The 23,747-nt window shown below is 44.3% G+C and overlaps 1 protein-coding gene across 6 annotated transcripts in view; it reads left to right on the top strand.

Annotated features, from left to right (window-relative positions):
- Positions 1 to 23,747, top strand: part of LOC135518341 (3',5'-cyclic-AMP phosphodiesterase 4D-like) — a 386,883-nt gene that overhangs the window by 287,634 nt on the left and 75,502 nt on the right. For all 6 annotated transcript variants that reach the window (XM_064943444.1, XM_064943443.1, XM_064943447.1 and 3 more), the window contains one exon: positions 23,373 to 23,564. In XM_064943444.1, coding sequence (XP_064799516.1) covers positions 23,373 to 23,564 — 192 coding nt within the window. The remainder of the gene's footprint in view (positions 1 to 23,372; positions 23,565 to 23,747) is intronic.

Here is a 23,747-nt window from a genome sequence, read left to right as displayed (position 1 = left end):
TCCTCCTCTCATTATCTTCTGGTCTCTTCTCCTCTTCCTCTCATTATCTTCTGGTCTCTTCTCCTCTTCCTCTCATTATCTTCTGGTCTCTTCTCCTCTTCCTCTCATTATCTTCTGTTCTTTCCTCGTCTTTTCTGGCTTCTAGTAGTATGGCATGGTATTTGTCCTGACTTAGATTTATGTTGATAACTACCTAAAACGTTTTAAATGTCAAAATCTCTATGCTAATCACCACTGTTTTCCTATCAAGAGTGTGTGTGTGTTTGTGTGTGTGTGTGTGTGTGTGTGTGTGTGTGTGTGTGTGTGTGTGTGTGTGTGTGTGTGTGTGTATGCGCTCACGTGTGTGTACTTGTGTGCGCATGCATCTACGTGCGTAACGTCAGTTGCTCCACAGTGGCTCTCGAGTCAGATTTCATAGTGCCAGGAGAACAGTGGGGGAAAAGCACATGTGATCAAGGATCCTTCTAGTTGGAAAAGAACAAGCGCCATGCAGTCGTCCCCAAAGCACAGTGATCCTCAGACAGGTGACCTTAGCTACATTCACACATACTGTGAAAAGAGACTGTAGAAATGAATGCTTCCTCCCCACACGTTGTTGAGCCAGTCTGACAGTGGCTATTTAAAACTGTGTGTGTGTGTGTGTGTGTGTATGTACTGTATGTGTGGTGCTTCTCTTGGACTGCAATAGGTGCCAGTACTCATTTTAGGTGCTGCAGTGGGGTAATATTCTAGAAGAAAACAGCTCCACATGTGATGTTTGAGGTAATATTCTAGAAGAGAAACAGGAGCTCCTTCCGTATGTTTGAGGTAATTCTAGAAGAAAACAGGAGCTCCACAGTAGTACCGTATGTTTGAGGTAGTATTCTAGAAGAGAAACAGGAGCTCCACAGCCGTATGTTTGAGGTAGTATTCTAGAAGAGAAACAGGAGCTCCCCAAAGTATTCACAGTGATCCTCAACCCACTTTACCGTATGTTTTAGGTAGTATTCTAGAAGTGATACCTATGTTTTAGGTAGTATTCTAGAAGAGAAACAGGAGCTCCACAGTAGTACCGTATGTTTGAGGTAGTATTCTAGAAGAGAAACAGGAGCTCCACAGTAGTACCGTATGTTTTAGGTAGTATTCTAGAAGAGAAACAGGAGCTCCAAGTAGGATACTAGAAGAGAAACAGGAGCTTAGTACTGTATGTTTTAGGTGGTATTCTAGAAGAGAAACAGGAGCTCCACTGTACCGCTGAAAGAAACAGGAGCTCCACAGTAGTACCATATGTTTTAAATGAATCCACAGTAGTACCGTATGTTTGAGGTAGTATTCTAGAAGAGAAACAGGAGCTCCACAGTAGTACCGTATGTTTGAGGTAATATTCTAGAAGAGAAACAGGAGCTCCACAGTGACAGTGGCTATTTAAAACTGAAGAGAAACAGGAGCTCCACAGTAGTACCGTATGTTTGTGTTCTAGAAGAGAAACAGGAGCTCCACAGTAGTACCGTATGTTTTAGGTAGTATTCTAGAAGAGAAACAGGAGCTCCACAGTAGTACCGTATGTTTTAGGTAGTATTCTAGAAGAGAAACAGGAGCTCCACAGTAGTACCGTATGTTTTAGGTAGTATTCTAGAAGAGAAACAGGAGCTCCACAGGTGCCAGTAGGTAATATTCTAGAAGAGAAACAGGAGCTCCACAGTTACCGTATGTTTTAGGTAGTATTCTAGAAGAGAAACAGGAGCTCCACAGTAGTACCGTATGTTTTAGGTAGTATTCTAGAAGAGACACAGGAGCTCCACAGTAGTACCGTATGTTTGAGGTAATATTCTAGAAGAGAAACAGGAGCTCCACAGTCATACCGTATGTTTTAGGTAGTATTCTAGAAGAGAAACAGGAGCTCCACAGTCATACCGTATGTTTTAGGTAGTATTCTAGAAGAGAAACAGGAGCTCCACAGTAGTACCGTATGTTTGAGGTAGTATTCTAGAAGAGAAACAGGAGCTCCACAGTAGTACCGTATGTTTGAGGTAGTATTCTAGAAGAGAAACAGGAGCTCCACACCGTATGTTTAGGTAGTATTCTAGAAGAGAAACAGGAGCTCCACAGTAGTACCGTATGTTTTAGGTAGTATTCTAGAAGAGAAACAGGAGCTCCACAGTAGTACATGTTTTAGGTAGTATTCTAGAAGAGAAACAGGAGCTCCACAGTAGTACCGTATGTTTTAGGTAGTATTCTAGAAGAGAAACAGGAGCTCCACAGTAGTACCGTATGTTTTAGGTAGTATTCTAGAAGAGAAACAGGAGCTCCACAGTAGTACCGTATGTTTGTTTTAGGTAGTATTCTAGAAGAGAAACAGGAGCTACAGTATACCTATGTTTTAAGAAGAGAAACAGGAGCTCCACAGTAGTACCGTATGTTTTAGGTAGTATTCTAGAAGAGAAACAGGAGCTCCACAGTATACCGTATTTTTAGGTAGTATTCTAGAAGAGAAACAGGAGCTCCACAGTAGTACCGTATGTTTTAGGTAGTATTCTAGAAGAGAAACAGGAGCTCACAGTATGTTTTTGAGGTAGTATTCACAGTAGTACCGTATGTTTTAGGTAGTTTCTAGGTACAGTATTATGTTTTAGAAGAGAAACAGGAGCTCCACAGTAGTACCGTATGTTTAGTAGGTAGTATTCTAGAAGAGAAACAGGAGCTCCACAGTAGTACCGTATGTTTTAGGTAGTATTCTAGAAGAGAAACAGGAGCTCCACAGTAGTACCGTATGTTTTAGGTAGTATTCTAGAAGAGAAACAGGAGCTCCACAGTAGTACCGTATGTTTGAGGTAGTATTCTAGAAGAGAAACAGGAGCTCCACAGTAGTACCGTATGTTTGAGGTAGTATTCTAGAAGAGAAACAGGAGCTCCACAGTAGTACCGTATGTTTGAGGTAGTATTCTAGAAGAGAAACAGGAGCTCCACAGTAGTACCGTATGTTTGAGGTAGTATTCTAGAAGAGAAACAGGAGCTCCACAGTAGTACCGTATGTTTGAGGTAGTATTCTAGAAGAGAAACAGGAGCTCCACAGTAGTACCGTATGTTTTAGGTAGTATTCTAGAAGAGAAACAGGAGCTCCACAGTAGTACCGTATGTTTGAGGTAATATTCTAGAAGAGAAACAGGAGCTCCACAGTCATACCGTATGTTTTAGGTAGTATTCTAGAAGAGAAACAGGAGCTCCACAGTATTATGTTTTAGGTAGTATTCTAGAAGAGACACAGGAGCTCCACAGTAGTACCGTATGTTTTAGGTAGTATTCTAGAAGAGAAACAGGAGCTCCACAGTAGTACCGTATGTTTTAGGTAGTATTCTAGAAGAGAAACAGTAGCTCCACAGTCATACCGTATGTTTTAGGTAGTATTCTAGAAGAGAAACAGGAGCTCCACAGTAGTACCGTAGGTAGTTTCTAGAAGAGAAACAGGAGCTCCACAGTAGTATGTTTTAGGTAGTATTCTAGAAGAGAAACAGGAGCTCCACATGTTTTAGGTACTAGAAGAGAAACAGGAGCTCCACAGTAGTACCGTATGTATGTTTTAGGTAGTATTCTAGAAGAGAAACAGGAGCTCCACAGTAGTACCGTATGTTTTAGGTAGTATTCTAGAAGAGAAACAGGAGCTCCACAGTAGTACCGTATGTTTTAGGTAGTATTCTAGAAGAGAAACAGGAGCTCCACAGTAGTACTGTATGTTTTAGGTAGTATTCTAGAAGAGAAACAGGAGCTCCACAGTAGTACCGTATGTTTTAGGTAGTATTCTAGAAGAGAAACAGGAGCTCCACAGTAGTACCGTATGTTTTAGGTAGTATTCTAGAAGAGAAACAGGAGCTCCACAGTAGTACCGAGTTTCTAAACAGGAGCTCCACAGTAGTACCTCCACAGTATGTTTTAGGTAGTATTCTAGAAGAGAAACAGGAGCTCCACAGTAGTACCGTATGTTTTAGGTAGTATTCTAGAAGAGAAACAGGAGCTCCACAGTAGTACCGTATGTTTTAGGTAGTATTCTAGAAGAGAAACAGGAGCTCCATGTTTTTTTAGGTAGTATTCTAGAAGAGAAACAGGAGCTCCACAGTAGTACTGTATGTTTTAGGTAGTATTCTAGAAGAGAAACAGGAGCTCCACAGTAGTACCGTATGTTTTAGGTAGTATTCTAGAAGAGAAACAGGAGCTCCACAGTAGTACTGTATGTTTTAGGTAGTATTCTAGAAGAGAAACAGGAGCTCCACAGTCATACCGTATGTTTTAGGTAATATTCTAGAAGAGAAACAGGAGCTCAAGCAGTAGAACATTTGAGTTGCCGGTACACCGCTCCTGCCTAAGTCAAGCACTGTGTGTGTGTGTGTGTGTGTGTGTGTGTGTGTGTGTGTGTGTGTGTGTGTGTGTGTGTGTGTGTGTGTGTGTGTGTGTGTGTGTGTGTGTGTGTGTGTGTGTGTGTGTGTGTGTGTGTGTGTGTGGTCCTGCATGACAGACAGCTGCTCTCCTGTCCTGTCTACCATACAGCTGTCTTTCTGTCCTGTCTACCATACAGCTGTCTTTCTGTCCTGTCTACCATACAGCTGTCTTTCTGTCCTGTCTACCAGACAGCTGCTGTCCTGTCCTGTCTACCAGACAGCTGCTGTCCTGTCCTGTCTACCAGACAGCTGCTCTCCTGTCCTATCTGCCAGACAGCTGCCTTCCTGTCCTGTCTATGAGCCAGCTGCTCTCCTGTCCTGCCAAACAAACAGCTGCTGTCCTTTTCTGTCCTGTCTAACATACAGCTGCTCTCCTGTCCTGTCCTGTCTACCAGACAGCTGCTTTCCTGTCCTGTCTATGAGCCAGCTGCTCTCCTGTCCTGCCAAACAAACAGCTGCTGTCCTTTTCTGTCCTGTCTAACATACAGCTTCTCTCATGTCCTGTCCTGTCTAACAGACAGCTGCTCCCCTGTCCTGTCTAACAGAAAACTCCTCTCCTGTCCTGCCCTGTGGAACCCAAGTCTAACAGACAGCAGCTCCCCTGTCCTGTCTAACAGACAATTTTTCCCCTGTCCTGTCTAACAGACAGCTGCTCCCCTGTCCTGTCCTGTCCTATCCTTTAGTACGGTATGCATTGTTGGACACACTCAGCCTCTATAGACTCTCCTACAACCACAGTTAGAGCAATCATATATGGAGTAGTAAACATTACATATGACATAGGTGTGATAAATATGGTAGTGGGGTCAAGCAACTGCAATGTGACCCCTGATATAGAATACCCTGCACTGGTTCCTTTGAAACAGGGCAGGCACCTCTTCAGGGTGTGTGTGTGTGTGTGTGTGTGTGTGTGTGTGTGTGTGTGTGTGTGTGTGTGTGTGTGTGTGTGTGTGTGTGTGTGTGTGTGTGTGTGTGTGTGTGTGTGTGTGTGTGTGTGTGTGTGTGTGTGTGCTTGCTTGTGTGTTTGAAGAGCTCCCTTCTCATTGGTGCTCAAGCTAGAGATGATCTCTGTAAAAGTGGGCCAAGGGTGGCACCTCCCTCCCTCTCCCTGTCTCTCTCTCATTCTCTCCCTCCCTCTCCCTGTCTCTCTCTCATTCTCTCCCTCCCTCTCCCTGTCTCTCTCTCATTCTCCCCCTCCCTCTCCCTGTCTCTCTCTCATTCTCCCCCTCCCTCTCCCTGTCTCTCTCTCATTCTCCCCCTCCCCTCTCCTGTCTCTCTCTCATTCTCCCCCTCCCTCTCCCTGTCACTCTCTCATTCTCCCCCTCCCTCTCCCTGTCACTCTCTCATTCTCCCCCTGTCTTTTTCTCATTCTCTCCCTGTCTCCCTCTCATTCTCCCTCTCCCTGTCTCTTTCTCATTCTCTCCCTCTCCCTGTCTCTCTCTCATTCTCTCCCTGTCTCTCTCTCTCATTCTCCCCTGTCCCTCCCTGTCTCTCTCTCTCATTCTCCCCTCCCTTTCCCTGTCTCTCTCATTCTCTCCCTCCCTCTCCCTGTCACTCTCTCATTATCCCCCTCCCTCTCCCTCTCCCTGTCTCTCTCTCATTCTCCCCCTCCCTGTCTTTCTCTCATTCTCCCCCTCCCTCTCCCGGTCTCCTCTCTCTTTCTCTCTCTCTCATTCTCTCTCTCCCTCCCTTCCTCACCCTGTCTTCTCTCTCATTCTCTCCACCTTCTGTCTGTCTTCTCTCTCATTCTCTCCAGCTTCTGTCTGTCTTCTCTCTCATTCTCTCCCTGCCTTCTGTCTGTCTTCTCTCTCATTCTCTACCTGCCTTCTCTCATTCTCCCCCTTCCTCTTCATGTCTTCTCTCTCATTCTCTCTCATTCTCCCCCTGTCTCTCTGTCTCTCCCTCTCCATGTCTTCTCTCTCATTCTCTCCCTTCCTCTTCCTGTCTTCTCTCTCATTCTGTCCCTGTCTCTCTTTCTCTCCCTCTCCATGTCTTCTCTCTCATTCTCTCCCTTCCTCTCCCTGTCTTCTCTCTCATTCTCTCCCTGTCTCTCTCTGTCTCTCCCTCTCCATGTTTCTCTCTCATTCTCTCTCATTCTCTCTCTTCCTCTCCCTGTCTTCTCTCTAATTCAATCGCATTCTTTCCCTGTCTTCTCTCTCATTCTCTCTCATTCTCTCCCTGTCTTCTCTCTCATTCTCTCTCTCTCTCTCTCTCTCTCTCTCTCTCTCTCTCTCTCTCTCTCTGTCTCTCCCTCTCCATGTCTTCTCTCTCATTCTCTCCCTTCCTCTCCCTGTCTTCTCTCTCATGCTCTCCCTGTCTTCTTTCTCATTCTCTCTCTGTCTCTCCCTCTCCCTGTCTTCTCTCTCATTCTCTCTCTGTCTCTCCCTCTCCATGTCTTCTCTCTCATTCTCTCTCATTCTCTCCCTGTCTTCTTTCTCATTCTCTATCTGACTCTCAGTCCACCCCTTCTCCCCCTTCCTCCCTCTTCCACTCCCTCCTTCTTTCTGTCCTTGTCCCTCTCCCTAATCTTTCCCTCTCTCCCTTCATGTTTCCTTCTCCCCGTCTGTTTCACATTTCCTCTCCCAATCTCCTCTTTCCTTTCTTATCCTCTCTCTCTCTCTCCACTACCTCAGTGTGTCTCCATCCCTTTCATTAATAACTCCTTCTGTTTCACATCTCCTCTTTCCTTTCTTATCCTCTCTCTCTCTCTCCACTACCTCAGTGTGTCTCCATCCCTTTCATTAATAACTCCTTCTGTGTCACATGGACATCCAGTCACTGCTCAAGCTGAATGGCTGGGCCATCCTCTCATTCTCCCCCTGTCCCTCCCTGTCTCTCTCTGTCTCTCCCTCTCCATCCTCTGCTCTGTTATCTCTTTGTCCCCTGAGGGCCCCGGGTCACAGCCGTGCGTCAGCACCAGCCACACTAACACAGACACACAAGGGACAGGGTCCCATGGGGCCACAGGCACAGAACAACACGGACATATGCATGTGCACACACACTTGCATCGTCATATCATCTTGCCTCAGCAGGAGGTAAAAGATGGCTCTGACATCCATAGAATTACAAGGAAAGCCATTGTATTACTCTAAATCAGTGGACACCAACCTTTTTATGAGTCAAGATTACTTTCTCAGTCAAAAAGTAAGCGGAGATCTACCGCTCAGATCATTATTTTACATGACTTAAAGCTGCAATATGTCACTTTTTGTGCAAACTGACCAAATTGACATAGAAATGTGAGTTATAGATCTGTCATTCACATTGAAAGCAAGTCTAAGAACCTATCTATTCTATGTGCGTTATTTCTATGCGTCCTGTTTTTAAGTTTTGTTTTAGCGTCTTTTACTTGGTTTCGTACACCAGCTTCAAACAGCTAAAAATGAAATATTTTTAGTTATGGAAAGATATTTGACAGCGGTTTAGATGGTAAAAGTATTCTCTTTACTACATTTGCTTGTTATTTCACATGCATTTAAATTAGGTGAATTATTTAAATTTTTGCAACCAAGAAATGGCGGAGCGATTTCTGCATTGTGCACCTTTTAAAAAAAACGTAACATGAACCTAATCAAACCAGTTGTGTAGGAAGGAGGTTTGTGCAGTAGGACTAATACATTATCACAGCATATTGTCTATATACTTGCCTGCCAATGCTGTTCTTCTCTGACCATATTATACTGCGAAACTCCAGCTTTGGTATCAAAACACATCAGTTGGTGTAGCACTTGTGAGGTTCAGCTGAGCATAAGTTCAAATCATTTGCAAATCATTTTAATTTTAATTTTACCGGACTGATGGTATGCTATCTGCATGGGATGGTCATGGTGCTTTCAAAACAACTGGGAACTCTGGGGGGGAAAAACAGCGTCAAATCATGGCGTCAGTGATCCATCTATAGGTTGGAAAGTCTGAGCTCTAGAAAGATGCCAAAGTTAGATTTCCGATTTCCCAGTTGGTTTGAACACGTCATTCGTCTCTGAGGAGGGAGGGAGAGAGCAGTAGAGGGTCTGCCTCTCGTGGTCCCTGCTTTCTCCTTCCTTTCCTCCGGTGTGACTGACCAGAGAGAGGGGTCACCGTCTTCCAGCTGATTGCTAAACTCAAGACCCATCGCATCTGCCTCGTGCACAAATTCATGTTGTTCCTATGACCAGAGAAAGTGAAGTATTCCTAGATATTAAAATAGACACTACGAGCTGCTAATAGTAATAAAATGCAGGGCATCGAGACACTTGGCTACTCATTCATAGCAGCTGCAGCGCGAGTGGAAGTATGGAGAAGCGTGTTTTGTAATAGTGTTGAATAAAAGCAGTGTTGACAGTATTGCATAAAAGCAGTGTTGACAGTGCTGAATCAAAGCAGTGTTGACAGTATTGAATAAAAGCAGTGTTGACAGTATTGAATAAAAGCAGTGTTGACAGTGTTGAATAAAAGCAGTGTTGACAGTATTGAATAAAAGCAGTGTTGACAGTATTGCATAAAAGCAGTGTTAACAGTGCTGAATCAAAGCAGTGTTGACAGTATTGAATAAAAGCAGTGTTGACAGTGTTGAATAAAAGCAGTGTTGACAGTGTTTATTAAAAGCAGTGTTGACAGTGTTGAATAAAAGCAGTGTTGACAGTGCTGAATAAAAGCAGTGTTGACAGTATTGAATAAAAGCAGTGTTGACAGTATTGAATAAAAGCAGTGTTGACAGTGTTGAATAAAAGCAGTGTTGACAGTATTGCATAAAAGCAGTGTTGACAGTATTGAATAAAAGCAGTGTTGACAGTATTGCATAAAAGCAGTGTTGACAGTATTGCATAAAAGCATTGTTGACAGTGCTGAATCAAAGCAGTGTTGACAGTATTGAATAAAAGCAGTGTTGACAGTATTGCATAAAAGCAGTGTTGACAGTGCTGAATAAAAGCAGTGTTGACAGTATTGAATAAAAGCAGTGTTGACAGTATTGAATAAAAGCAGTGTTGACAGTGCTGAATAAAAGCAGTGTTGACAGTGTTGAATAAAAGCAGTGTTGACAGTGCTGAATAAAGGCAGTGTTGACAGTATTGAATAAAAGCAGTGTTGACAGTGTTGAATAAAAGCAGTGTTGACAGTGTTGAATAAAAGCAGTGTTGAAAGTGTTGAATAAAAGCAGTGTTGACAGCGCTGAATAAAAGCAGTGTTGACAGTGCTGAATAAAAGCAGTGTTGACAGCGCTGAATGAAAACTTAGACATGAACTCACTCATATAAACCACAGCTCTTTGCTCTGTTCCTTGACACTCTTTCTCTGGTCAGGGTTTTAAAAGTTCTGAAATCTCACGGAGGCTCGTATCAAACTTTGCTGTTGCCAGGGTCGTGGAAGCTATAGCTACGGAGATTTGAGCTATCCGATTGGCCAGCGCAGTAGGTGCACTTAATTTAGCCACAGATCTCCCCCTGTGTTTTCAGACAAATGAAATGGTTCCACATGGGAACACTTTGCCTATCAAATGCATGAAAATGAAAAAGGAGTGCAAGCCTTTATCATTAACATTTCTACTGAAATGCTTGGTGATCGACTAGGAATGAAGATAGACCAGCCAATCGGCTGGACCAGCCGATAGACCAGCCAAACTGGTTCACCTTTCCTATGGTCTCCTTTCCAGCCGTGCTTTGGGAAAAACCTGTGTGATATGACTGCAACACTGAGACATTAAAAGCTTGTAGGATTACTGCTTTAAAAACATACAAATCTTCTCCTAGAAAACTATCACACTCAAGCAAGCATGCACGCACAAATGGTGCACACTCACACACACACACACACACACACACACACACACACACACACACACACACACACACACACACACACACACACACACAGAAACACACACACACAGACACAGAGACATTGGACTTTGAGCTCTTTCTCTACCTCATGCTTCCCCCAGCGACGTATCACAATACCCTCTGCTAAACCTCTGGACTGAGGTTGTTTAGACTGGGACTGATTTTCAGGTTATTGGCGCCAAATGAAGGGGAATCATTTGTTGGGTTCTGGTCAGTGTTCAACCGTAGGTTTCAGGGTTCTGTTAGAACAGCATAAACACACAGTCCAAACTACAGTTCTACTGTAGATATGATGACTTGGACAGAACACTTATACATGTTAATAGATGGATCCTATACAGTATGTTATGGTTTCATAGATGGGTGTATGTGTGTTGTGTGGACAGGTGTCTGGGCTGAGTATTGGGACAGGTGTCTGGGCTGAGTATTGGGACAGGTCCCTGGGCTGAGTATTGGGAGAGGTGTCTGGGCTGAGTATTGGGAGAGGTGTCTGGGCTGAGTATTGGGCGTAGTGGGGTGTGTGTAGAGGTGTCTGGGCTGAGTATTGGGAGAGGTGTCTGGGCTGAGTATTGGGACAGGTGTCTGGGCTGAGTATTGGGAGAGGTGTCTGGGCTGAGTATTGGGCATAGTGGGGTGTGTGTAGAGGTGTCTGGACTGAGTATTGGGACAGGTGTCTGAGCTGAGTATTGGGAGAGGTGTCTGGACTGAGTGTTGGGACAGGTGTCTGGGCTGAGTATTGGGCGTAGTGGGGTGTGTGTAGAGGTGTCTGGACTGAGTATTGGGACAGGTGTCTGGGCTGAGTATTGGGCATAGTGGGGTGTGTGTAGAGGTGTCTGGACTGAGTATTGGGACAGGTGTCTGGGCTGAGTATTGGGCGTAGTGGGGTGTGTGTAGAGGTGTCTGGACTGAGTATTGGGACAGGTGTCTGGGCTGAGTATTGGGCATAGTGGGGTGTGTGTAGAGGTGTCTGGACTGAGTATTGGGACAGGTGTCTGAGCTGAGTATTGGGAGAGGTGTCTGGACTGAGTGTTGGGACAGGTGTCTGGGCTGAGTATTGGGAGAGGTGTCTGGGCTGAGTATTGGGACAGGTGTCTGGACTGAGTATTGGGAGAGGTGTCTGGACTGAGTATTGGGCATAGTGGGGTGTGTGTAGAGGTGTCTGGGCTGAGTATTGGGACAGGTGTCTGAGCTGAGTATTGGGAGAGGTGTCTGGACTGAGTATTGGGACAGGTGTCTGGGCTGAGTATTGGGCATAGTGGGGTGTGTGTAGAGGTGTCTGGACTGAGTATTGGGACAGGTGTCTGGGCTGAGTATTGGGCATAGTGCGGTGTGTGTAGAGGTGTCTGGACTGAGTATTGGGACAGGTGTCTGGGCTGAGTATTGGGAGAGGTGTCTGGACTGAGTATTGGGACAGGTGTCTGAGCTGAGTATTGGGAGAGGTGTCTGGGCTGAGTATTGGGACAGGTGTCTGGGCTGAGTATTGGGCATAGTGGGGTGTGTGTAGAGGTGTCTGGGCTGAGTATTGGGACAGGTGTCTGAGCTGAGTATTGGGAGAGGTGTCTGGGCTGAGTATTGGGACAGGTGTCTGGGCTGAGTATTGGGAGAGGTGTCTGGGCTGAGTATTGGGCGTAGTGGGGTGTGTGTAGAGGTGTCTGGGCTGAGTATTGGGACAGGTGTCTGGGCTGAGTATTGGGGCGTAGTGGGGTGTGTGTAGAGGTGTCTGGGCTGAGTATTGGGACAGGGGTCTGGGCTGAGTATTGGGACAGGTGTCTGGGCTGAGTATTGGGAGAGGTGTCTGGGCTGAGTATGGGGAGAGGTGTCTGGACTGAGTATTGGGCATAGTGGGGTGTGTGTAGAGGTGTCTGGGCTGAGTATTGGGCGTAGTGGGGTGTCACATGGAGTTCAGGAGATGACGGATCATTTGCTACCTGGCTGCCCTTTGAGCAGCGAGCAGGCAGGCGCTACTGTAATTCTATAAGCGTGTGTGTGTGTGTGTGTGTTGCTAGGGAAAGGTCTTAGAGGCCCACTGAATAGGTTTCTCACACACACAAAGGCCTCTTCAGTCAGCAGTAGAGTATATGGGGAATAGGCCTGTTCAGTCAGCAGTAGAGTATATGGGGAATAGGCCTGTTCAGTCATCAGTAGAGTATGTAGGGAATAGGCCTGTTCAGTCAGCAGTAGAGTATATGGGGAATAGGCCTGTTCAGTCAGCAGTAGAGTATATGGGGAATAGGCCTGTTCAGTCATCAGTAGAGTATGTAGGGAATAGGCCTGTTCAGTCGTCAGTAGAGTATATGGGGAATAGGCCTGTTCAGTCATCAGTAGAGTATATGGGGAATAGGCCTATTCAGTCATCAGTAGAGTATGTAGGGAATAGGCCTGTTCAGTCATCAGTAGAGTATATGGGGAATAGGCCTGTTCAGTCATCAGTAGAGTATATGGGGAATAGGCCTGTTCAGTCATCAGTAGAGTATATGGGGAATAGGCCTGTTCAGTCATCAGTAGAGTATATGGGGAATAGGCCTGTTCAGTCGTCAGTAGAGTATATGGGGAATAGGCCTGTTCAGTCATCAGTAGAGTATGTGGGGAATAGGCCTGTTCAGTCAGCAGTAGAGTATATGGGGAATAGGCCTGTTCAGTCATCAGTAGAGTATATGGGGAATAGGCCTGTTCAGTCGTCAGTAGAGTATATGGGGAATAGGCCTGTTCAGTCATCAGTAGAGTATGTGGGGAATAGGCCTGTTCAGTCATCAGTAGAGTATATGGGGAATAGGCCTGTTCAGTCGTCAGTAGAGTATATGGGGAATAGGCCTGTTCAGTCAGCAGTAGAGTATGTAGGGAATAGGCCTCTTCAGTCATCAGTAGAGTATATGGGGAATAAGCCTGTTCAGTCAGCAGTAGAGTATATGCGGAATAGGCCTGTTCAGTCAGCAGTAGAGTATATGGGGAATAGGCCTGTTCAGTCATCAGTAGAGTATGTGGGGAATAGGCCTGTTCAGTCGTCAGTAGAGTATATGGGGAATAGGCCTGTTCAGTCATCAGTAGAGTATGTGGGGAATAGGCCTGTTCAGTCAGCAGTAGAGTATATGGGGAATAGGCCTGTTCAGTCATCAGTAGAGTATATGGGGAATAGGCCTGTTCAGTCGTCAGTAGAGTATATGGGGAATAGGCCTGTTCAGTCATCAGTAGAGTATGTGGGGAATAGGCCTGTTCAGTCATCAGTAGAGTATATGGGGAATAGGCCTGTTCAGTCGTCAGTAGAGTATATGGGGAATAGGCCTGTTCAGTCAGCAGTAGAGTATGTAGGGAATAGGCCTCTTCAGTCATCAGTAGAGTATATGGGGAATAGGCCTGTTCAGTCAGCAGTAGAGTATATGCGGAATAGGCCTGTTCAGTCAGCAGTAGAGTATATGGGGAATAGGCCTGTTCAGTCAGCAGTAGAGTATATGCGGAATAGGCCTGTTCAGTCAGCAGTAGAGTATATGGGGAATAGGCCTGTTCAGTCAGCAGTAGAGTATATGGGGAATAGGCCTGTTCAGTCAGCAGTAGAGTATATGGGGAATAGGCCTGTTCAGTCATCAGTAGAGTATATGGGGAATAGGCCTGTTCAGTCATCAGTAGAGTATATGGGGAATAGGCCTATTCAGTCATCAGTAGAGTATGTAGGGAATAGGCCTGTTCAGTCATCAGTAGAGTATATGGGGAATAGGCCTGTTCAGTCGTCAGTAGAGTATATGGGGAATAGGCCTGTTCAGTCATCAGTAGAGTATGTAGGGAATAGGCCTGTTCAGTCATCAGTAGAGTATATGGGGAATAGGCCTGTTCAGTCGTCAGTAGAGTATGTAGGGAATAGGCCTGTTCAGTCATCAGTAGAGTATGTAGGGAATAGACCTGTTCAGTCAGCAGTAGAGTATATGGGGAATAGGCCTGTTCAGTCGTCAGTAGAGTATATGCGGAATAGGCCTGTTCAGTCAGCAGTAGAGTATATGGGGAATAGGCCTGTTCAGTCATCAGTAGAGTATGTGGGGAATAGGCCTGTTCAGTCGTCAGTAGAGTATATGGGGAATAGGCCTGTTCAGTCATCAGTAGAGTATGTGGGGAATAGGCCTGTTCAGTCAGCAGTAGAGTATATGGGGAATAGGCCTGTTCAGTCATCAGTAGAGTATATGGGGAATAGGCCTGTTCAGTCGTCAGTAGAGTATATGGGGAATAGGCCTGTTCAGTCATCAGTAGAGTATGTGGGGAATAGGCCTGTTCAGTCAGCAGTAGAGTATATGGGGAATAGGCCTGTTCAGTCGTCAGTAGAGTATATGGGGAATAGGCCTGTTCAGTCATCAGTAGAGTATGTAGGGAATAGGCCTGTTCAGTCATCAGTAGAGTATATGGGGAATAGGCCTGTTCAGTCATCAGTAGAGTATATGGGGAATAGGCCTGTTCAGTCATCAGTAGAGTATGTAGGGAATAGGCCTGTTCAGTCATCAGTAGAGTATGTAGGGAATAGGCCTGTTCAGTCAGCAGTAGAGTATATGGGGAATAGGCCTGTTCAGTCATCAGTAGAGTATATGGGGAATAGGCCTGTTCAGTCGTCAGTAGAGTATATGGGGAATAGGCCTGTTCAGTCAGCAGTAGAGTATATGGGGAATAGGCCTGTTCAGTCAGCAGTAGAGTATATGGGGAATAGGCCTGTTCAGTCATCAGTAGAGTATGTAGGGAATAGGCCTGTTCAGTCATCAGTAGAGTATATGGGGAATAGGCCTGTTCAGTCAGCAGTATAGTATATGGGGAATAGGCCTGTTCAGTCAGCAGTAGAGTATATGGGGAATAGGCCTGTTCAGTCAGCAGTAGAGTATGTAGGGAATAGGCCTGTTCAGTCAGCAGTAGAGTATATGGGGAATAGGCCTGTTCAGTCAGTCAGTAGAGTATATGGGGAATAGGCCTGTTCAGTCAGCAGTAGAGTATATGGGGAATAGGCCTGTTCAGTCATCAGTAGAGTATATGGGGAATAGGCCTGTTCAGTCGTCAGTAGAGTATATGGGGAATAGGCCTGTTCAGTCATCAGTAGAGTATGTAGGGAATAGGCCTGTTCAGTCATCAGTAGAGTATATGGGGAATAGGCCTGTTCAGTCATCAGTAGAGTATATGGGGAATAGGCCTGTTCAGTCATCAGTAGAGTATGTAGGGAATAGGCCTGTTCAGTCATCAGTAGAGTATATGGGGAATAGGCCTGTTCAGTCGCAGTAGAGTATATGGGGAATAGGCCTGTTCAGTCATCAGTAGAGTATGTAGGGAATAGGCCTGTTCAGTCATCAGTAGAGTATATGGGGAATAGGCCTGTTCAGTCGTCAGTAGAGTATGTAGGGAATAGGCCTGTTCAGTCATCAGTAGAGTATGTAGGGAATAGGCCTGTTCAGTCAGCAGTAGAGTATATGGGGAATAGGCCTGTTCAGTCGTCAGTAGAGTATATGGGGAATAGGCCTGTTCAGTCGTCAGTAGAGTATATGGGGAATAGGCCTGTTCAGTCATCAGTAGAGTATGTAGGGAATAGGCCTGTTCAGTCATCAGTAGAGTATGTAGGGAATAGGCCTGTTCAGTCAGCAGTAGAGTATATGGGGAATAGGCCTGTTCAGTCGTCAGTAGAGTATATGGGGAATAGGCCTGTTCAGTCGTCAGTAGAGTATATGGGGAATAGGCCTGTTCAGTCATCAGTAGAGTATATGGGGAATAGGCCTGTTCAGTCGTCAGTAGAGTATATGGGGAATAGGCCTGTTCAGTCATCAGTAGAGTATGTAGGGAATAGGCCTGTTCAGTCATCAGTAGAGTATATGGGGAATAGGCCTGTTCAGTCATCAGTAGAGTATATGGGGAATAGGCCTGTTCAGTCATCAGTAGAGTATGTAGGGAATAGGCCTGTTCAGTCATCAGTAGAGTATGTAGGGAATAGGCCTGTTCAGTCAGCAGTAGAGTATATGGGGAATAGGCCTGTTCAGTCATCAGTAGAGTATATGGGGAATAGGCCTGTTCAGTCGTCAGTAGAGTATATGGGGAATAGGCCTGTTCAGTCAGCAGTAGAGTATATGGGGAATAGGCCTGTTCAGTCAGCAGTAGAGTATATGGGGAATAGGCCTGTTCAGTCATCAGTAGAGTATGTAGGGAATAGGCCTGTTCAGTCATCAGTAGAGTATATGGGGAATAGGCCTGTTCAGTCATCAGTAGAGTATATGGGGAATAGGCCTGTTCAGTCAGCAGTAGAGTATATGGGGAATAGGCCTCTTCAGTCAGCAGTATAGTATATGGGGAATAGGCCTGTTCAGTCAGCAGTAGAGTATATGGGGAATAGGCCTGTTCAGTCAGCAGTAGAGTATGTAGGGAATAGGCCTGTTCAGTCAGCAGTAGAGTATATGGGGAATAGGCCTGTTCAGTCGTCAGTAGAGTATATGGGGAATAGGCCTGTTCAGTCGTCAGTAGAGTATATGGGGAATAGGCCTGTTCAGTCATCAGTAGAGTATATGGGGAATAGGCCTGTTCAGTCGTCAGTAGAGTATATGGGGAATAGGCCTGTTCAGTCATCAGTAGAGTATGTAGGGAATAGGCCTGTTCAGTCATCAGTAGAGTATATGGGGAATAGGCCTGTTCAGTCATCAGTAGAGTATATGGGGAATAGGCCTGTTCAGTCATCAGTAGAGTATGTAGGGAATAGGCCTGTTCAGTCATCAGTAGAGTATGTAGGGAATAGGCCTGTTCAGTCATCAGTAGAGTATATGGGGAATAGGCCTGTTCAGTCAGCAGTAGAGTATATGGGGAATAGGCCTGTTCAGTCAGCAGTAGAGTATATGGGGAATAGGCCTGTTCAGTCATCAGTAGAGTATGTAGGGAATAGGCCTGTTCAGTCAGCAGTAGAGTATATGGGGAATAGGCCTGTTCAATCAGCAGTAGAGTATATGGGGAATAGGCCTGTTCAGTCAGCAGTAGAGTATATGCGGAATAGGCCTGTTCAGTCGTCAGTAGAGTATATGGGGAATAGGCCTGTTCAGTCAGCAGTAGAGTATATGGGGAATAGGCCTGTTCAGTCGTCAGTAGAGTATATGGGGAATAGGCCTGTTCAGTCAGCAGTAGAGTATATGGGGAATAGGCCTTTTCAGTCGTCAGTAGAGTATATGCGGAATAGGCCTGTTCAGTCGTCAGTAGAGTATATGGGGAATAGGCCTGTTCAGTCAGCAGTAGAGTATGTAGGGAATAGGCCTTTTCAGTCGTCAGTAGAGTATATGGGGAATAGGCCTGTTCAGTCAGCAGTAGAGTATATGGGGAATAGGCCTGTTCAGTCGTCAGTAGAGTATATGCGGAATAGGCCTGTTCAGTCAGCAGTAGAGTATGTAGGGAATAGGCCTGTTCAGTCGTCAGTAGAGTATATGGGGAATAGGCCTGTTCAGTCAGCAGTAGAGTATATGGGGAATAGGCCTTTTCAGTCGTCAGTAGAGTATATGCGGAATAGGCCTGTTCAGTCGTCAGTAGAGTATATGGGGAATAGGCCTGTTCAGTCAGCAGTAGAGTATATGCGGAATAGGCCTGTTCAGTCGTCAGTAGAGTATATGGGGAATAGGCCTGTTCAGTCAGCAGTAGAGTATAATGGGGAATAGGCCTGTTCAGTCAGCAGTAGAGTATAATGGGGAATAGGCCTGTTTGTCTCACTGACTGAAAGTTCCAAGGGTGTGCACAGATGTTGGATCTTCATTTGAGCCAGTTTGCTACAGCAGGAAAATGCAATTACAAACTTCAGAAGCCTTTTTAACCCTCAAATACACTGCACGTTTTAAATGTCCTGCATTGCAAGTTCTCCTGCAACATGGTGATCAAGTTAAGATCCGACATCTGTACAGCCGGGCTAGGAATAAGTAGACGGGTAGTTTTGACAAGTATCAGTACTTACTCTGCATTTCTTTGGTTAGAAATACACTATGGTGAGATGTGTACTTTTCTGCCCAATTAGGTCATTTTTTGACACTATTTCTGTCCATTCAGATGACCCCTTTTGGCTTGAGCACCACTATAGGAAAAAGTTCTGTGTAGCCTCTTTAAAATAAAATGCATTAAAAACGAGAAGGAAAAGTACTGAACTCCAAAAACAAAGTGAGAAATGAGAGTTCAGAATGATATCCTTGGCCTCAGAGAGATGGTTGCAGCACTCAAACATTTTTCACTCCCGGAGCCAAAACACAAGGCTCCACAAGTTGAAAAGAGAAGTAAAAGATAAATACACCTTGAATAATGGTGTTCTCTTGTCAAGGTGTTCTTATTTTGTCAGCAGGACCGGCTCCTCTTCTCCTTTTTAGGAGAGGAATCAAAAAATAATTTGTCATTATCTGCTTCCAGAGAACACGGTGAACTTAAACTATGACTCTTTCCATGGCCTTTTTCTTCTGGCATCCTCCCTTTGTGATGTCCTGAAGACGACTGGTTCTAATGAAGAGGACTGTAGTTCCACACTGACACCATTATTATTATCATGAAGATGTCCTGAAGACGTCTGGTTCTAATGAAGAGGACTGTAGTTCCACACTGACACCATTATTCTGATCATGAAGATGTCCTGAAGACGTCTGGTTCTAATGAAGAGGACTGTAGTTCCACACTGACACCATTATTCTGATCATGAAGATGTCTGGTTCTAATGAAGAGGACTGTAGTTCCACACTGACACCATTATTCTGATCATGAAGATGTCCTGAAGATGTCTGGTTCTAATGAAGAGGACTGTAGTTCCACACTGACGCCATTATTCTGATCATGAAGATGTCTGGTTCTAATGAAGAGGACTGTAGTTCCACACTGACACCATTATTATTATCATGAAGGTGGATTTACAGGAAATTGACTATGCACATGTAAGCCCTATAGAGTTCTATAACTGAGAATGACACTTCTACTCATTGATCACTTTTAGACAGGGCTACTGTACTTTTGGACAGTTTGTTCCTAAAGTTGTCGGCACTCCTAATTCAGAGTTTCATAAAGATTTGGTTAAACATTCCTAACTATGAGAAGTAGGTTGAACAAATGAAGAACACTGAGACAGAATTGTGACATGGATACGAAGCAAGTCACCAGAGAAGTCACTGTTACACTTTTCGATGCAATGGAAGAACTAGATCATGATGGTGTAGAAATTCATAGTCCCTACAGCCCTGTGAATCACACAAAGACTGACGTACAGGATAGAGTAGACAGAGGACAATTGGAAGCATGAATAAAGCCAGCTCTCATCATACCCCAGGCCTCCTTGTGAGGTGGCCCACTTCGGCTGATTTGTCTTCAGGGAGAGTCTTTAAACAGATAAGGCTGATGATGATGGGGACCGAGTTTGGTCCCGACGTCACACTGGGGAATCCCTTGTGTGTGTGGTCCTGTGTGTGTCTGTACGTCTGTGTTTGTGTGAGCATGTTTTCATGCATGCATCTGTCTATTGTGTGTGTGCGTGTATGTGCAGGCTTTCTCCAAGCCCCCCCCCCCCCCTCCTTGTGCTGCCACTTGGCAGACGCTAACTTAGGGAACATGGGTGAAATCCATTCTTAATTGGAGCAGGAGGACAATGACATCATTGTAGCTTGACTAACCAGCCTAATTAGGTGTGCTAGTTAACTCACCTGTGTCTATGTGTCTGGAGATTCCACACCTACACGCTAGTCTCCTCTAGTCAGTTTCCTGACCTGTGTTGCTAATTATCACAACACAGTTCTACAGAGACTATACTCAGCTAGTTCTACAGAGACTATACTCAGGTAGTTCTACAGAGACTATACTCAGGTAGTTCTACAGAGGCTATACTCAGGTAGTTCTACAGAGGCTATACTCAGGTAGTTCTACAGAGACTATACTCAGGTAGTTCTACAGAGGCTATACTCAGGTAGTTCTACAGAGGCTATACTCAGGTAGTTCTACAGAGACTATACTCAGGTAGTTCTACAGAGACTATACTCAGGTAGTTCTACAGAGACTATACTCAGGTAGTTCTACAGAGACTATACTCAGGTAGTTCTACAGAGACTATACTCAGGTAGTTCTACAGAGACTATACTCAGGTAGTTATATAGAGACAATACTCAGGTAGTTCTACAGAGACTATACTCAGGTAGTTATATAGAGACAATACTCAGGTAGTTCTACAGAGACTATACTCAGGTAGTTCTACAGAGACTATACTCAGATAGTTCTACAGAGACTATACTCAGGTAGTTCTACAGAGACTATACTCAGGTAGTTCTACAGAGACTATACTCAGGTAGTTCTACAGAGACAATACTCAGGGAGTTCTACAGAGACTATACTCAGGTAGTTCTATAGAGACAATACTCAGGTAGTTCTACAGAGACTATACTCAGGTAGTTCTACAGAGACAATACTCAGGGAGTTCTACAGAGACTATACTCAGGTAGTTCTATAGAGACAATACTCAGGTAGTTCTACAGAGGCTATACTCAGGTAGTTCTACAGAGACAATACTCAGGTAGTTCTATAGAGACTATACTCAGGTAGTTCTATATAGACTATACTCAGGTAGTTCTACAGAGACTATATTCAGGTAGTTCTACAGAGACAATACTCAGGTAGTTCTATAGAGACTATACTCAGGTAGTTCTACAGAGACTATACTCAGGTAGTTCTACAGAGATTATATTCAGGTAGTTCTACAGAGACAATACTCAGGTAGTTCTATAGAGACTATACTCAGGTAGTTCTACAGAGACTATACTCAGGTAGTTCTACAGAGATTATATTCAGGTAGTTCTACAGAGACAATACTCAGGTAGTTATATAGAGACTATACTCAGGTAGTTCTACAGAGACTATACTCAGGTAGTTCTACAGAGACTATACTCAGGTAGTTCTACAGAGACTATACTCAGGTAGTTCTACAGAGACTATACTCAGGTAGTTCTACAGAGACAATACTCAGGTAGTTCTACAGAGACTATACTCAGGTAGTTCTATAGGGACAATACTCAGGTAGTTCTACAGAGACTATACTCAGGTAGTTCTACAGAGACAATACTCAGGGAGTTCTACAGAGACTATACTCAGGTAGTTCTATAGAGACAATACTCAGGTAGTTCTACAGAGGCTATACTCAGGTAGTTCTACAGAGACTATACTCAGGTAGTTCTACAGAGGCTATACTCAGGTAGTTCTACAGAGACTATACTCAGGTAGTTCTACAGAGACAATACTCAGGTAGTTCTACAGAGACTATACTCAGGTAGTTCTACAGAGACTATACTCAGGTAGTTCTACAGAGACTATACTCAGGTAGTTCTACAGAGACTATACTCAGGTAGTTCTACAGAGACTATACTCAGGTAGTTCTACAGAGACTATACTCAGGTAGTTATATAGAGACAATACTCAGGTAGTTCTACAGAGACTATACTCAGGTAGTTATATAGAGACAATACTCAGGTAGTTCTACAGAGACTATACTCAGGTAGTTCTACAGAGACTACTCAGATAGTTCTACAGAGACTATACTCAGGTAGTTCTACAGAGACTATACTCAGGTAGTTCTACAGAGACTATACTCAGGTAGTTCTACAGAGACAATACTCAGGGAGTTCTACAGAGACTATACTCAGGTAGTTCTATAGAGACAATACTCAGGTAGTTCTACAGAGACTATACTCAGGTAGTTCTACAGAGACAATACTCAGGGAGTTCTACAGAGACTATACTCAGGTAGTTCTATAGAGACAATACTCAGGTAGTTCTACAGAGGCTATACTCAGGTAGTTCTACAGAGACAATACTCAGGTAGTTCTATAGAGACTATACTCAGGTAGTTCTATATAGACTATACTCAGGTAGTTCTACAGAGACTATATTCAGGTAGTTCTACAGAGACAATACTCAGGTAGTTCTATAGAGACTATACTCAGGTAGTTCTACAGAGACTATACTCAGGTAGTTCTACAGAGATTATATTCAGGTAGTTCTACAGAGACAATACTCAGGTAGTTATATAGAGACTATACTCAGGTAGTTCTACAGAGACTATACTCAGGTAGTTCTACAGAGACTATACTCAGGTAGTTCTACAGAGACTATACTCAGGTAGTTCTACAGAGACTATACTCAGGTAGTTCTACAGAGACAATACTCAGGGAGTTCTACAGAGACTATACTCAGGTAGTTCTATAGGGACAATACTCAGGTAGTTCTACAGAGACTATACTCAGGTAGTTCTACAGAGACAATACTCAGGGAGTTCTACAGAGACTATACTCAGGTAGTTCTATAGAGACAATACTCAGGTAGTTCTACAGAGGCTATACTCAGGTAGTTCTACAGAGACTATACTCAGGTAGTTCTACAGAGACAATACTCAGGTAGTTCTACAGAGGCTATACTCAGGTAGTTCTACAGAGACTATACTCAGGTAGTTCTACATAGGCTATACTCAGGTAGTTCTACAGAGACTATACTCAGGTAGTTCTACAGAGACTATACTCAGGTAGTTCTATAGATACTATACTCAGGTAGTTCTACAGAGGCTATACTCAGGTAGTTCTATATAGACTATACTCAGGTAGTTCTACAGAGGCTATACTCAGGTAGTTCTATATAGACTATACTCAGGTAGTTCTACAGAGGCTATACTCAGGTAGTTCTATATAGACAATACTCAGGTAGTTCTACAGAGGCTATACTCAGGTAGTTCTACAGAGACTATACTCAGGTAGTTCTACATAGGCTATACTCAGGTAGTTCTATATAGACTATACTCAGGTAGTTCTACAGAGAATATACTCAGGTAGTTCTACAGAGAATATACTCAGGTAGTTCTATAGATACTATACTCAGGTAGTTCTACAGAGAATATACTCAGGTAGTTCTATAGATACTATACTCAGGTAGTTCTATAGATACTATACTCAGGTAGTTCTACAGGGGCTATACTCAGGTAGTTCTACAGAGACTGTACTTATGTGGTTCAATAAGGAACTTTAACCTCTGGGGGTGCTCTCCAGAAATATTGTCCATAAATTACCTAATTGGGCAAAAGGGGGTACATCTTCCAACGCTAATGAGCAAAAACATATTTTTGGATTGTGAATGTGAGACCTCTCTTCTAACATTTCATCTCTCTGTCTCTCCGTAGCTTCGATGTTGACAATGGCACATCATCGGGACGCAGCCCCCTGGACCCCATGGCCAGTCCAGGGTCAGGGCTCATCCTGCAGGCCAACTTTGTCCACAGTCAGCGGAGAGAGTCCTTCCTCTACCGCTCGGACTCGGACTACGACCTGTCACCCAAGTCCATGTCCAGAAACTCCTCCATCGCCAGTGACATGTGAGCGCAAATCTTGTACTTCTCCTCCCTTTCTGAACCATTGTTGATTGTGACTTTCTCTAATAACACACATTATAACCATTAAACTGATCATCTTAACTGGCTAATTTATTTTGGCTGGCTAATGAGCTAACTGGTTAACCAACGACATCCCTAATCTGAACAATTGTTCTGAAGATGTTA

This window comes from Oncorhynchus masou, chromosome 28 (genome assembly GCF_036934945.1).
Source record: "Oncorhynchus masou masou isolate Uvic2021 chromosome 28, UVic_Omas_1.1, whole genome shotgun sequence".
In the NCBI taxonomy this organism is placed as follows: Eukaryota; Metazoa; Chordata; class Actinopteri; order Salmoniformes; family Salmonidae; genus Oncorhynchus; species Oncorhynchus masou.
The sequence above is the reverse complement of the archived record's forward strand: the minus strand, read 5'-3'. Positions and strand labels throughout refer to the sequence as shown.